General features: G+C 41.9%; 1 protein-coding gene across 1 annotated transcript in view; it reads left to right on the top strand.

Annotated features, from left to right (window-relative positions):
• thsd7ab (thrombospondin, type I, domain containing 7Ab) overlaps window positions 1–16,265 on the top strand; it is an 89,436-nt gene that overhangs the window by 59,313 nt on the left and 13,858 nt on the right. Inside the window, exons 20-25 of the mRNA XM_079503483.1 lie at window positions 1,973–2,118; window positions 2,565–2,739; window positions 6,359–6,532; window positions 9,838–9,936; window positions 10,093–10,175; window positions 10,979–11,189. Coding sequence (XP_079359609.1) covers window positions 1,973–2,118; window positions 2,565–2,739; window positions 6,359–6,532; window positions 9,838–9,936; window positions 10,093–10,175; window positions 10,979–11,189 — 888 coding nt within the window. The remainder of the gene's footprint in view (window positions 1–1,972; window positions 2,119–2,564; window positions 2,740–6,358; window positions 6,533–9,837; window positions 9,937–10,092; window positions 10,176–10,978; window positions 11,190–16,265) is intronic.

Raw genomic sequence — 16,265 nt, 5'->3', positions numbered from 1 at the left:
TTTTGGTAAGTACATTTTGTACTTTTACTAAAGTACATTTTTAATTCCAGACTTTTACTTGTAACAGAGTATTTCTACATTGCAGTATTGATACTAAAAAACATTTGAGTACTTTTTTCTAGGGATGTCCCGATACACTTTTTTCGCTTCCGATCCGATCCCGATACCTCAATTTCTGTGTTAGCCGATACCGATACCGAATACAGATACCAGTGTCGTGATCTCATGTTGTGTTTATAGCTATATCTCGTGTTGTGTTTATAGCAGACTCGTCACTCAAATGTGCACTTGCAGTTTGGGCAACTCCAAAGCAAACTCCACATGTCCCAACATTTTATTTACCTGCCATAGTGTCAACCCCTTACCTCTGTGTCGGATCTGTGGTTAGACTGGCATATTCACCGATACCGATATGACCCGATATGACAAATAAGGGCCGATCCGATACTTTTCCCGATACCAATACAGTATCGGGACATCTCTACTTTTCTCCACCACAGCCCAATCTACACCTTCTTTTTTCAGCAGAGCGCAAACTAAACAATGTGTACTGTATGTGCCACATACAGTACAGTAGGCCTACCTATTTTCAAAAGTACCAACATTTCATAGAAATTAAGTTGTGTCTCTGTTTGTAGAAGTCATTGGATTAATTGTGGGGGGGGGGGGAAGCAGACAGGCATTTTGAACAAGGTGATTGTTATATATGTCCTGTGTGTTTCTGTTTGTGATAAACCATAATTATGCAAATAAATGGAGAGTTGAGAGCAGGTGTTTATTTCGTTTGCATGGGTAACACTTCTTCAGAAGTCAGAAAAAAGCACATTAGTTTGTTTGTTGATTTTCTGACAGCTTATTCAACAGGCGAGTCCATGGAATTAATTTGTCCTATGCAGTACTAAGTAATAAGTAGCCTACAATTTTGATGCATTTTTTTTTTTACATATTACATATTTCCAATTTTCAATTATTTTACTCCACTACATCTCAGGGGCAAATATTCTTTTACACCACTACAATTATTTGAAACATGTAGTTACTACTAGTTACTTTGTGTATTTTGATTATTATTACAAAACAAAACATAAATTAACCACTTCAGCCCTATATACATTTCGGCCATTTGAAAATAGCCGATCTACAAGCTCACAATGTGTCGTGATGCGATCCGTTGTGAGCTTGTAGATATGCTACCTTCTGAAAATCTTTTTTCAGCAGAGCACAAACTAAACAGTGAGTGCTCCATGTGCGCCCTGTCGCATACAGTACCTATTTTCAAAAGTACCAACATTTCATAGAAATTAGCGCCACGCGTCAAACTGGTATGTCCCTCTCTTGGTTTCTTTCTCTGCACTTTCCTGTGTAAAATAAAGCAACCCATTGTTTAAGAAAAACAGCATTTGAAGCTAAAAGCAATTGCAACCTGTCGTGTCGTTGTAGATAAGAGGGTTAGGCAATTGGTAAAAAATCAAAGAATCAAGAGGGTTTCTTTGTCACTACGGTTGTGTCTGTCCCGTAGGCTTGTGTGAAACCCTTTGCAGTACTATCATTAAATCACAGGGAATCAGATTCATCAGAAGAGTTGAATACTGGCTAAAAAGGCACTGAAGGTGGATAGTGGAGATGATGATATGACGGATATGATGATATGACAGAAACTAAAAGCTTAGAGGTGTGAGAGTTTGCTGTATTTTTTTATTCTATTGTTTGTCTGTTGTTTTGTTCATTTTGCACTGTGATAGATTTAGAACAAAATGGTTAATGGTTAATAGTTTCAGGCCTCTTGGCATAGTCAAGAAGGAGAAGTCAAAGCAACAAGAATTAATCAATATGGCTCTGGGACTGAGCAGTACTGTATGAAGGCTATTCTGGAAAACCCTTCTTTGTTTAAGTCAAGCACATCATCTATCATATCTTGACAAACATAAGGATAACACTTCTCTCCCTGTCACATCCTGTCTGTTTGGTCCAGGGAGGATGTGGAGGCAGAGGTTGGTGGTGCAAGCTTCTCAGGGGGACGGACGTCCCTGTCCTGTTCAGATGGAGCAGTGGAAACCCTGTCCTGTCAGGCCCTGCTACCGTTGGCAGTATAGCCCCTGGTCCGAGTGCAGAGTGGAGGTACAATAATGTATACTCATTTTGTCAAGGTATGAAATTTGTCAAGGTATGAAAATTGCCATACAGGCAAAAGAAACCTGGAAGCATAGTGGCCCTCATATTGTAACTCCAAATTTCATAAATTATTAGAAGGTATACAACATGCTTATTTCATTTGCTTATTGAGTTTTAACCACTTAACCTCTATTATATACTTTGTTGACCGGAGTACCCCAAGGTTCTATACTTGGCCACCCACCTCCTTTCTTCCCTCCCTCTACAGTCTACACCATCATGTTAGCCGTCAATAAACAAGCTCACAATGCAATACAAGATGCCAGGATTTTTGTGGTTAACTACATAATTATACAAATGTAACTAGCCAGATACTGGAAACATTTAATGTTTTCAGTATCTGGTCAGTGTTTACAATTCAACACTCACCTCTGCTGTGTTGCTCTCTCCAGAATGTAGTGTGTGGACATGGCCAGCGCTACAGGAACCTGTCCTGCTTTGTGTCAGACGGCTCCGGAGAGGGCGAGGGCAGCCTGGTGGACGAGGAGCTGTGTAGCAACCTAGAGATGGTGGTCAACGGAGACGAGCAGATCACACTGAAGGAGAGCTGCATTCTGCCCTGCCCAGGTACAGTAGTTGGTGGACTCTTAGCCACTAGTCATGTGTTACTGTGGTGTTGCTTTATCAACGGATGCTCTTTTTATGTCCTGGAGGTTTCATTTTATATTTTAATTACATTTTTATGTTTGCACAACTTAAAATCCACAACAATTAAATAAAACATGCAATATTAGAGTGTGTACTAGAGAGACAATACCAACTCGGGACTCGTGGATCTCTGCCCTCCACTCATTCCTCATCATCGGGGTCTTGCGCTCTGCGGTGTTGCTAGCTCCGCTGGCACGCTGCAGTGTGTCTATGTAGGTGGTGTCTTCCCCTCCTAGCTGCGCCTTGGGTTGGCTCCCACAGTGTCAGCTTGTTGGCTACCATTTCCAGGTGCCTGACACACAGTGCCCTGCCAGCCTCATCCTTCTCTCTTTCACTTTGTCCGTGAGCTGCGGGAGGCCTCCATAGAGGTCCATGTTTCTGATGTTGAATAGAAACTATGGATAATAAAACAAATAAAGACATGCAGTATTGTAATATACTGTACAGTGCTGTGTGTGTGTGTGTGTGTGTGTGTGTGTGTGTGTGTGTGTGTGTGTGTGTGTGTGTGTGTGTGTGTGTGTGTGTGTGTGTGTGTGTGTGTGTGTGTGTGTGTGTGTGTGTGTGTGTGTGTGTGTGTGTGTGCCTGTGTGCGTGCACACGCGCCTGCTACAGTATAAGATATATATTGATCTCTGGAGGGAAATTCAGGTGTCAAGGTTGTACTTTATTGTTACAACTGTGTACAGGTACAGAAGAGTAAAACTTATTTTTGTTTGGCTTCCTTCAGACAATGCAGCAGCATAGATTGTAGCACCAACAGCAGCAAGGGTGAAACACAAGAGAGGTACAGGAAAGAGAAAAAGTAAAACAAAATTGTGGAATGGGTCTCTGAATGAATATAATGTACAGTACAGTCTATCAATAAATATATACTGTATACACAGTACTTTATACGCTGGCTGCTTTCAGTAATTTACCAGCCAGTTTGTCATGCCCCCTCCTTGGCCTGGGTAATGAGTGGGCCCACTGCCCCCTCCTTGGCCTGGGTAATGAGTGGGCCCACTGCCCAGTGGAAACAGCTTCTGAGTGTCTCATCATATTCTATGAACACTTGTGTTTGGCTATTTCACATATTTTACTCTGTGCATACAAAATATGTTTGCAATTGCAATGTGGTCTTTCCATAAAATAGACTTACCAGTCATGTTGAGTTGGACTTGGAACTGGAAGTCCTTTGATGTCAGTATAGGAAACTCTTAAATGTCCTCTATCAAACAATTTTGTCCGGTGTTCTATTTTATGCTGTGGTATATGCTGGGAAAGCAGAATTACAGGTGGACGATCGATAAACTAATTAAAAAGGCAGTCTGTATAATCAGCATTCAATCTGACCCCTTAAACAGTCGTGGAGAAAAGAACCAGGCTGAAGTTTGACACCACTTTCCATATTGAATAGAAAATAGCCTAAAAAGTATGTTCAGTAGCTAGTTAAAATGATAAAGTAATTTGTGCATTCAGCCGTAAAGTTGACCAACATGTCATAATAAATGTACAATGATCTACATAATATATGTGGATTTGTATTGAATGTTTAGGTTATTAGTTGGGCCATGAAGCAATGCAAAACAACTTGATTGAGGTTGTTTGATGTTTTGTATCTCTTTAAGTACTGTGAATGACATACTCCAGAGGGCTATGAACAGGCTTAACTACACTATGCACACACACACACACCTCTAGGTTGACCAGTTGTTGGCTGTGTATTTGCGTGTTCATTTTTCTTTGCTGGTGTACTGCAGGGGCATTGCAGTGGAGCTTTTCTTGGCAATGGCTCGCTGCTCAGCAGTATTTATGTTTGTGTGTAATGAATTATGTTATCTGTCTTTTATAGTATGCATGGGTGACCAACCCAGTTCCCCCTTTGGGGAGGAATAATGTGTATGAAGTTGACCCCTCATTTATTTCAATTCTTAAATATATAGTCATAAAAGGAAGATGTAGATAAGGGGAGTAGACGGGTCAGAAACATGCTTTTAAGACATGCACCTTGCAAAATACGTTGCAACTCAGTGCCACAAAATACGGGTCAGACATTTTGTCTAATTTGTGTACCTTTTACTAGTTGGGTGATATGTTATGTTTGTGTAATACATTAAAAAAGGATATATGTTGTTGTTGTTTTTCTTTTTCTTTTCCAATAATAATAATACTACATAATTGAGTTGTATAATAATGGCTGAACAGAAGCCATCAGCATTGTTAATATTGTGCATTAAAGTGAGCCGAGTGTGAAACTACAGATTGCATAATCTAGACCAGTGTTCAGCGAGCCCAGGAACCACTTGCTAGGATTTAACTGACCTGTCCTGAATGTTAAGCACAGTATAGTAATATTAATAAATACATATTATTTTTGAGGGGCACTAGCCCCTCCTATGCCCAGCTTTGTGTGTTTGTGTGTGAATAATAGTGATGATTTGATTGGCTGATCACCCCATAGCGATGATTTGATTGGCTGAGCAAAGTACGTATTGAGGGTAAAAAAACAGAAAAGTGAGGACGCAAATTGTGATTGGCCAGAATGAGATGATGTATGATGATGCATGATGATAAGAGCTCCCCTTACTTCACACGGGTGTGATTTTTCTTTTCTTTTTTCTTATTTTTTTCATTTGAATAGTTCATGACGAATGCAATACCATTGAGTGCTGCTCATCCAAGGACCAAAACATTTAAGAGTTCACATCACAAATTCTTTGTTCATCGTTCAATATCTCACAGTATAATTACATTTTCATTTTTTGCAATACTTTTTGCAAGACAGTTGTCACATTTTTCATTTAGGAATTAAACTCCGAGATGAGAAAATATTAAAGCATTTTACCATTGAGTGCTGCTAATCCCAGGACCACAACATTCACATCATAAATTCTTCACAAATTAGTCTAAAAAAATGAGAAAATGAATTAAACATTTTTGTTCAATGTTCATTCAATATCTCACACTATAATTCATCTTTCATTTTTTGCAATCATTTTTGCAAGACAGTTTTTTCATTTAGGAATTAGGAATTTAGGAATTAAACTCCCTGAGATGAGAAAATATTAAAGCATTTTACTACATAGCAAGTGTAAAAGCGCACACTACTTTCTGTGAGATGGGGGAGGAGGAGGACAGCCTGGGAAGTTTTGCATATTGCATGCGCACATGCTCACTTTAACACACACACGTTTCTCCCTCTGTCCAGTAAGCTGTAGCTTCCAGCTGTGGCCAGCTGTAACCCATGGCATGACAGCCCTCTTTCACTAAAACCGCTTTTCCCCACCTAAGGCCCTCAATGCGTTTCTCCCACTACATATGTTGTGTGAAATGTAATACAAATTGGTTGCATCCCAAAAGGTTTGCTGAGCATGCATGCTTCTTTTTTTTTTTTACCAAGCAACAAAGACCATTGCTAAAGTGCTTAGTGCAACAGTTCTGCAATGTCAAGCTGAACTGCAGTTTTGTACTTTAGGCCATTGTGTAGCTTCAGTGGAGCGGTGTACCCCAGAAACAAAATTTTGATGCAAAATATTCCCCCTGCCCCCTCCCCCAACAGGAGAATGCTACTTGATGGAGTGGTCAGACTGGAGCCCATGTGTGAGCATGTGTGTCAAGGGGGCTGGTGTGGACTTTGGCTCGGTCCAGGTGCGCTCGCGAGCCGTCATGGCCCAGGAACCAGAAAACCTGCAGCTGTGTCCCGATCAGGCCTGGGAGCCTCAGCCCTGTTCTAGTAAGTGTGGTTTTTAAGATGTGGTCCGCTTCACTTCACAAACTTCACTTGACAAACAGAACAAACGGTGGCTTTGTCTAAACTACCTGGTATAAAACTGGTGCTGTATAATCTGATAAAGGCAACATGCTGTCCAAAACTTGTTAAGGAGAGAGAAATTGGCAGAGTATTTTGCTGTGTCCATGTTTTCTGTCACACAACCAAGTGAATTGGCACTCTGTGAAAGGATTTCTTGAGTTAAATTTCAGCACAGTGTAACAGCCTGCCTGCCCCATTTCGCACGCACGCACGCACGCACGCACACATACCCTAAAGTTCTCATATACTGTATCGGTCCACGCTACCACATGTACCTGTTCTAATCACACATTACAATGAGGATGCTGCGGCAGGTTTTGTGAATCACCAACACTGAAGCTCATCACGGCCGTGGGCTCAGTCTGCAGAGCAACCGCCCCCTCCTCCACCTAGCCCCAGAGCAGTGTTCTTTGGCCTGACCTCGTTTCACAACATCACTCAGGCCCAGGCAAGAGGAGAGAGGGGTGGAGGAAGAGAGGGGAAGGAGGAAAGACGTGAGAGGGGAGAGGGAGGAAGAAAGAATGTGTGCGTGCGTGCGTGCGTGCGTGCGTGCGTGCGTGCGTGCGTGTGTGCGTGCGTGCGTGCGTGCGTGCGTGCGTGCGTGCGGAAGTAGAAATATGAGGAAGAAGTGAATTTGTTTGAAATGGTTCAGAAATACAAGCCTAGGATGGCAATGTGACAGTAGCAAAGAAGAGGAGGCTGAAGTGAGCGACTGAGTGAGAAGGCACCGCAGTGCAAAAACACTACAACAGAACTAGGCTACGCCACAGTGAGCGGCAGAAAAAAAGTGGAGAACTATTACAGGCAGCATTTGAAGAATGGAGCCATCGTGCCAAGTGCAACTCCATTCCATTTGTTTCAAATTCAACTAGAAAAAGTGCCCTTCTGGGCACAGGTCTCCACCAGGAGGATAGGAGAGGGTGTGTGTGTGTGTGTGTGTGTGTGTGTGTGTGTGTGTGTGTGTGTGTGTGTGTGTGTGTGTGTGTGTGTGTGTGTGTGTGTGTGTGTGTGTGTGTGTGTGTGTGTGTGTGTGTGTGTGTGTGTGTGTGTGTGTGTGTGTGTGTGTGTGTGTGCAACTTGGCCTGTTGTAGCGCCACCATGAGGCTGATTTGAAAACTTTCAAGTGGCATTTCTTCCTCAGCCTAGTAGTTGGAATAGGCATGCACAGTTTCATCGCAATCGGATGCTGCGTTGAGGAGTTGTGGCGATTTGTACAAAACGGGCTACTCCTGAAAATTTTAGAAGCCAATCGTAGCCAATCAGGATGTATAATTATGAGAAATCAAACAAATCACATGATCACATGACTATGGAGAGCATGTGTACCGATTTGCGTGAAATTTGGATAAAATCTGAAGGAGTAATATTAGAAAATGTGTTTTACATATGTCGGTCTCCTGGTGGCGCTATAAAGAGCAGATGTGAAAAATTCCAGGCAAAGGTTTTTCCTTGACCTCTAGGGAGTGTGCATACATGGTTTTACACAGATCGGTGCAGTTATAGGTAAAAACACAAATCGGCCAGTTATAGCGCCACCATGAGGCTGAGTTGAAAATATTCAAGTGGCATTTCTTCCTCGGCCTAGTGGGAATGTGCGTGCAAAATTTCACGGAAATCACACAATGTGTTCATGATTTGCAGCATTTTGTTTGAAACGGAGCACTCCTGCGAACTTTGGAAGCCAATCGTAGCCAATCAGGATGGAGTCTGAAAAATCTGAAAGACCTGTTTCGTTGAATGGCTCTAGAGAGACTGGGTACCAATTTGCGTAATGTTTGGACAAAATCTGTAGGTGTACTGTCAAAACATTTGTTTTGCACAAAGCGACCTCCTGGTGGCGCTATAACAGGCCAATGTGAAAACTTTGGAGCAGAGGTTCAGCTCTGGCATCCAGGGAGTGTGTGTGCAGAGTATGGCTGCGATCAAGCCAACGGTGCCAGAGATTAGCTGTTCACAGACGGACGGACGGACGGACACACGGACACACGGACGGACGGACGGAGTGCAAAACATACTCTCTCCCCATGCCTTCGGCCTGGTGGAGACAATAAAGAACAGAATGGTAAATGAGTTCCAGTCCCATAGACGATATCACCATCACGACAATAGAGAGCGAGCTGCGTTATCGATTGAAGTGTTGATACTGTTACCCAGCACCACAGAAAATAGATCTCTCTTTTGTTCAAGGTTAAATTGTTCATTTTCGCTAGCTGAGCAGCACGGGCCCGTGATTGGTTACACAGGGCTCCCTAAGGAAATCTGGTCATTTACTGCTCTGATGGTAGATATTGATAAAGCCATAATAGCTTTGATAATGAGTCATTAAGCGAAAGCTCTTACTGAGGATTAAAACAACTAGACAGCTCTATGTAGAGCCGTTGATATTGATAATCTATGAGAGCAGTGTGCGTAAGCAGCTGCTTTATTAATCCTTCACTAACATCCTGAACGGCACTAATCCACATACATGGATGTACTGTATGTGTACCAGTAGTACACACTTACTACATACTATTGCTGTTGAGGTTATCACCTCAACAGCCTTCATTTGTGCTGTGGGAATGTAGTGATAAAGGCACTAAAAGGATGATTGCTGATATCACCTCTTGAGCTGATAACTGTTATCAACCCTAAGGTTGATTCTTAAGTGCCACCACACGCTCATCTGTCACTGTGAGCGACCTTGCTGCGATAGGAACATGGCCACCATGTTTGCTGTTCATCTTTCTGACTACACAATGGGTATGGTATGTGATGGAATTTATGACCTGGGCATTCGTCATAGCCCTCAGTAAGCAACTTCAGGTTACGTTGAATGCCCTGTTGATAATCTATTGTACTTGTACTGTGTTGTTGCACGCTGCCATGCTTGTTTAGTACTGTGCAGCTGAACGGATGGAGTGTAGCTATGTACTGTATCAGCAGTGCTGCCCGTGATAGTGAGTCATAGATCATTCTTCATTTTCCTTTTATCTATAAAAAACAAAAAACGCCCACATAGGACACTATACTGTACCATGGAAACTATAGCACCTTTCATATAATATATATATTTGTGAAAATGTATTTCCACAGTCCAAAATTCATCTCCAGGTACACTGTGTGGCTGTGTGTTTCCCGCAGTGTCTGTCAGACTGTGACCACCCATGTTAAAAAATGAATGCACCTGTTGTACTGTACAATGCTTTGGGCATAATGTTACTTTATGGTGGACTTTTCCTCTATAGGTGGTGAGTGTTATGAATACAAATGGGTGAGCAGCCAGCACCCAAACTCCAGCAGCATCAACTCCTGGTGCCAGCGCTCAGATGGACTCAATGTCACAGGTTAACTACTAAATAATTTTTGTGTATGTATCAGCATTGCAAATGAGGGTGAACCTCAATGCCCTTTTTGTGAATAATCAATCAATCAATCAATCAATCAATCAATCAATCAATCAATCAATATTTGATCTTTCCTTAACAACCTGTGACTGTCAGGAGGATGTCCCCCCATCAACCCTTCAGTAGACAACAGCTCCTGTGACTCTCCATGTCTCATGCCGAAGTCCTTCTGTTCTGAGGTGAGCTGCTCTTATTTCTGTGTGTATACAATTAACCATATTCATTTATTGTTTGAGGCATGGTGTTGTGTGGAAAAAGTCAATCTAAAAGTTCACAACACGACACATCACAACGTATTGTGAGCTTGTAGATTTCTGCAATGCATGAAACATCATCGTATGATGAAGATAATCAGACTTAAGTTCTTAAAGCCACTTTTTAAAGTACTAGAATCATTATCCATACAAATCAAGGCATCATTGGCTGACTATCATGTTAGGTCTTGAGGAAGTTGTACCCCTAGCTTTAATAATGCAATTTCACCAGACAACAAATCACAATGTCCATAATTTCACCTATTCACCTTAATTTACATGAACCGAACATTAAGTTCCCTGCATACAAAAACTATATTGTATGTTGTATGAACTGAACTGTTGATAGAATTTTGATATAGCAGTAGTGACAGTTCTGAATAGCTAGACTCTGTTTTTAAAAACATATACTAGAATAATTTGATATGCTGGAAGCATTACAAACATGCAGATCTGAAACAAAAAAAGAAAAACAAAGAACTGCCTTGTACAACCACATTTCTCCCCTGGGCAGTTCCACTGAAGGCACTGGAGCTTGCTCAATGGCTTGTAACTATTTAGAAAATAAATGAACGTTATTCATTTGCTTTATTCACTCCAAGTTCACCAGTTGGTGCAGAGATTCAAACTAACAACCATGTGTTTTTGGAATCATAAGTATGACTCCAAAAACTGATTCTCATCACCCAGGACTCGTTTCAAATGTAACTCTCCACTCCCCTCTGCAGGCTAGTATATGCATGTGCGAGGAGGGCTACACAGAGGTGTTGTCCCCTATCGGGCAGCTGGTCCAGTGTGCCCCCATCCCGGTCCTTGAGATCCCCACGGCCGGCGACAAGAAAGACGTGAAAACCAGTCGTGCCATTAACCCCACTCTGCCCAGCACCATCCAGCCTGGACGCACAGGACGCACCTGGTACCTGCAGCCCTATGGACCAGGTCAGAGCTCTAGACAGTAGACACCATGATTGTGTTTCATTTGAATCCTCATTACTCATTACAGGAATATTTCACTTTCAAAAACCTTTTGGTAATTTTATCATCTACTCAGATTTATGTGAACACCCCAGACAGTTTTTTTTAAGTTGCTTGATTCAGTATTTATATATTTGATATTCATCTTAGCTGCCCTGCCTCCTTCCTACAAACCCATTGTAATTTCAAACTCCATATTAACCATGATAGATTGTGTATTTTATTTTATTTACTTTTTTTATTCAATTCTAATCATTTTGTTTGATGTTTTAGTCTCCTTCGGTCTCCTCCTCTACCTCATTATTTTCAAAAAAACTAAATAAAATAAATTAAACAAGTAATTGAAAAACATGGCCCCTTATTAGAAGGACAATATCAGTCACCAGATTTTTTTTTGTGTTTCCGATGAATCTATCATGGTTAAAGTGGAATGGGTTTGTATAGGAAGGGGGCGGGGCAGAAAAATGAATATCAAATGAATGCCACAGACGAAAAACAGTCTAAGTCCACACTATTTATCCATAATGTATAAATGATAGATAAGGGGTCAGGACAACGAGGTCTTTTCGTGGAGGGGTTTTTGTCTGTGGTACTCTAAATACTAAATGGAGCAACTTAAAAACTGTCTGTGGTGTTCACATGAACCTGGGTAGACGATAAAATTAACAAAAGATTTGTTTTAAAGTGAAATTTCCCTTTAAGTCAGGCTTTATGTTAGAGAACAATTTAATTTATCCACTCCAGCATGCATATTCTGGGAGAACCAGTAGCCAACTAGAAAAAGTGCCCCTCGGGGCACAGGTCTCCACCAGAGCAGGTCAGGTTGTGGCCTCCTGGTAGCGCTATAATAGGCCAATGTGAAAAAGGTGCCATTTGTTCTTATGCCTTTGATGGCAATTGGATGATTTGAGGCAATTTGTTCCAAAAATGTGTTTACAGGCCAATGTGAAAAGGGGTGGGATATATTCCTCAGACTAGTAGGAAAGTGCGTGAAAGATTTCACATAAATTGCATGCTGCGTTCATGATTTGAGGCTTTTTGTTCAAAACGGGCCAATCCTGCAAACTTTGAAAGCCAATGTTAGCCAATTAGGATGGAATATGAAATATTGGACAGATCCCTCTTGAACACATGACTATACAGATAGTGTGTAACGATTTGTGGGATTTTTGGACAGAATTTGCAAAATTTGGCATCGACCAGGTGCCGGAGATTAGCTGTACACAGACGGACGGACACACGCACACACACACACGGACGGACGGACGGACGGACTCACACACACACACACACACACACACACACACGGACGGAGTGCAAAAGTGTCTCTCCCCATGCCTTCGGCCTGGTGGAGACAAAAATTGCTGAGCTACAAGCTCACATCGCAACGCGGTGTGAGCTTGTAGATCAGCTAATTCAGGCCAAGAGATGTGGTGTAGAGAGTCCAAGTATGGAGCCAACTCGGGTTCAATTTACTAAGTCTAGAGGTTTGAGTGGTTGGTTAATAAAAGTGGTATAATTATAATGAGAAATTCTACCAGGTACTGTTCTTAATTGCTGTCACCTGTGTTCCAGGTCTAAATTGGTCCCTGTAATTGCAAGTGCATGAAAAAAAAAAAAAAAAGCTGACACATCAAAGCCAATAATGTTGTGCTGGATCCAGCTCGAAAAACCACTACTAAGCTATTCAGACGCATGTACTGTATATATCCGTATGTGTCCTAATCTGAAGCTGCTTCTGGCATATTAACATTTCAATAGGCATCTGCGCCGTGCATTCTGATCAATGGTGCATGACAGCGACGTAACGCTTGAGGAACGTTTACGATCCAAGAGATCTGAACAGATTGAGGCTGTCACAAATCCTGAAATGTGCAGCATTTGTCAGGAGGAGCGGGAACTTCCAGAGACACCGGGCGCCATCTTGTAATCCTTGAATCGTTAAATCTTCCAAATGATGCTTCTTTTTTGCATCAATATTGCAGGGAGATTTCAAAGAAGGGGGAAAAGAAACACTTCAATGTGTCAGTGTGTAGGCGTTTTCAGCAGCTTGCACAGAATGAATTGTTTAAGCCCTTAATGGTTCTTATTGCCATAATGCTTCAGTTCTCTATACTCTGTCGTATGATGGTGTCGGCAACTGAAAATAGGCGATCTACAAGCTCACAGCGCATTGTGGTGTGATGCATTATGAGCTTGTAGATCACCTATTTTCGGTGCACAACGCCTTCGTACGGAAAAGTATATACTGTAGACTTAAATATGAGCACTGATGAGCTTCCCCCTTCACAGAAGGAATTGCTTGAGCCTTTAATGGTTGTTAGTGCCATATTATGTGAACAGGCCCGACTGACGAGCCTCCTCCTTCACAGATGGAAAGCTGAAGATGTGGGTGTACGGTGTAGCAGCAGGAGCCTTCGTGCTCCTCATTTTCGTAGTGTCTATGATATACCTAGCTTGGTGAGTTTTCTCTCCTCTATTTATTGTCCTCCTCCCCCCCATCAGCAACCCAAACAATTTATTTTTGGATCAAACCATTCCATCTGTTCCATTCCATTGTGCAGTACATCCATCCATCTAGCCATCTGCCTGTCATTGTTTTTGTTTAAGTTTGTTTATTTATTTTTGCCTTCTTCATGCCTCTTCTGCTGCCGAGGGCAGTAGCTACTGTGCCATGGTTTGTCGCTCTCTTAAGGCCCAAGAGTCCGACGCCAATGGGACAATCTGGATGGGTCAAAATGCACACGAGTTGACTTACACATGTCCTGATTGCCAAGAGTTGGCCCAAAGCGGCAGCACCGACTAACCAGGATTTGGAGGTTCCCCCTATAAAAGTACCTCCTGTGAGCCCTCCGCCAGTGTCACGTGTCGTGCCTTACTAGCTGAAGTGAATATGCTGGTGCAGGTGAGCTCTTGCTGAAGCTGCCCAGGGTGATTTGTACTTAGTTTCGCATTGTGCTGTGCATCGAAAATAGCAGATCTACTTGCTGAGCTGAGATGCATTGTGTGTTTGTAGATCTGCTGTTTTTCATGCGTAATACATGGTGCGCAACTATAAGTATAAATCAGGCTTTAGTTCTGCTTCTAGACTACACTAGTAGAGTGCAAGTTTAGTCAAGATTCAGTCTAGTCCATGTCCTGCTGAAAGTGGAAATTGTACATACAGTAGCCTTCAAATTAAGAGACGGTATAATTTTATACAATGCCCCAACATATTAAGTAAACTGCCCTATCAGAATTTGTTTAGTATTGCTGAAGCTCATTTTATAGGGGGGGAGGGGGGGGGGGTAAACCAGTTACACTCTAATACAGGTTTAATACAGGTACAGAAATACAATTTAAAGATTTGTACAAAAAATTGCTGCATAAAATAGTCATCACATAAATTAAATATTATACAGTCTTGAAAAAATAAAGTGAATAAGTTAAACTATTGACTTATATCATGTATTTCATATCATTTTTAATCCATACTTGTATGTAATATAATATTAATCAATCTATTCCATTGGTGATGCCTTAACTGCAGTGCAATAAAACATTAACTACAGGCTCATTCATAGCCTGTAGTTAATGGTGGTGAGGTGACCACCGAACTACAACATGACGTCACGAGCCGCGGTGAAGAGCAGCAAACCACCGCCACCGCCCCAGCCCTTCTCTCTGTTTTTACTCACCACCGTTCAACGTTATTTCAGCTCCGGTGGTCACCTCACCACCGGAGCGGTGGTCACCTCACCACCGAAAATCCAGACTATGAATGAGCCTTTAGTGTCATCCACCCAGCTTTATATCCTATATTAGGCCTGTATCCTATTCTGTTGCATGCATGCAGCAGCATGAAACCATGAAAACCTTGCTTTTCATCTGGACAGTCTTTCCTCGCTAGCAAGTTGCAACTGGATCTGTGCTGATCTTGTGTCTGGCATGCAGCTCTGTTCTTATTAGACAATCATTAACTGGATCTGTGCTGATCTTTTGTCTGGCATGCAGCTCTGTTCTTATTAGACAATGACATCTGCACTGCAGCATAAATATAATTGTGCCTTGAAATACATCCAATAACCACCAATAACTACCTTGTATGTCCAAAACCATTCCAGCTCAGTGGCCTTGTGGTTAGAGTGTCCGCCCTGAGACTGGGAGGTCGGGGTTCAATCCCCGGCCGGGTCATACCAAAGACTCTAAAAATGGGACCCAGTGCCTCCCTGCTTGACACTCAGCATCAAGGGTTGGATTGGGGGTAAGTCCCTGCGACATACTAGCGTCATGTCCAGGGGGTGTACTTGTACATCAAGCTGCCTCACGCTACAGAAACAGGAGATAGGCTCCTGCCTCATGGCTCGGCAAGGCTACTTATGTCCAAAACCATTACTTTTCAGGAAATGGGGGGGGGGGGGGGGGGGGGGGAGTTGTGACCTCATGGATTCAATGTAGTTATTATCTAGTCACAAGCTCTAAATTCATTATTTCCATTGCTTAAATCAGAATCAACTTTATTGTCACATCACAGGTGAAAATCATTGTTGTTATTTTCATAAAAAAGGGAAGAGAGATCAATAAAAAACATGGACTGTATATAAAACCCAGACACATTTCATTACTTTCACTCAAAGGTTGTTTAACAAGTTGCATTGTGGGCATTGATGAATCAAAAGTAATAGTATACAGAATTGGAAGATTAGTTTTATCTGCCACAGTTTTCCGATTGTGAATTAAAACAAACCTGAGTCTGAACAAGTCTCTTTGCATCATAACACTGCCCTCTTCTGGTCTGGAATAGATATAACCGGCCAATAGTTCCCATTTCTCTCATTTCATTCATTCATCTGTAACATGTCAAGAGCTCATATTGTCCTTATTACTGATATAACTTGTTACATATCCTGGCATTATTTTTTCCCATACAATTTACAGAACATCCATACCCTGCATGTGAAAAATATCAGGATTACCATCATTACCTATTGAAACACAACACCCCACAATTTAAGAATGTACATGTTAAGCATTTACATTCTGGCATTCAGGGTAGGGTAG

This window comes from Electrona antarctica, assembly GCF_951216825.1.
Source record: "Electrona antarctica genome assembly, chromosome: 6".
Lineage (NCBI taxonomy): Eukaryota > Metazoa > Chordata > Actinopteri > Myctophiformes > Myctophidae > Electrona > Electrona antarctica.
This window is presented reverse-complemented; position numbering and strand designations above follow the sequence as displayed.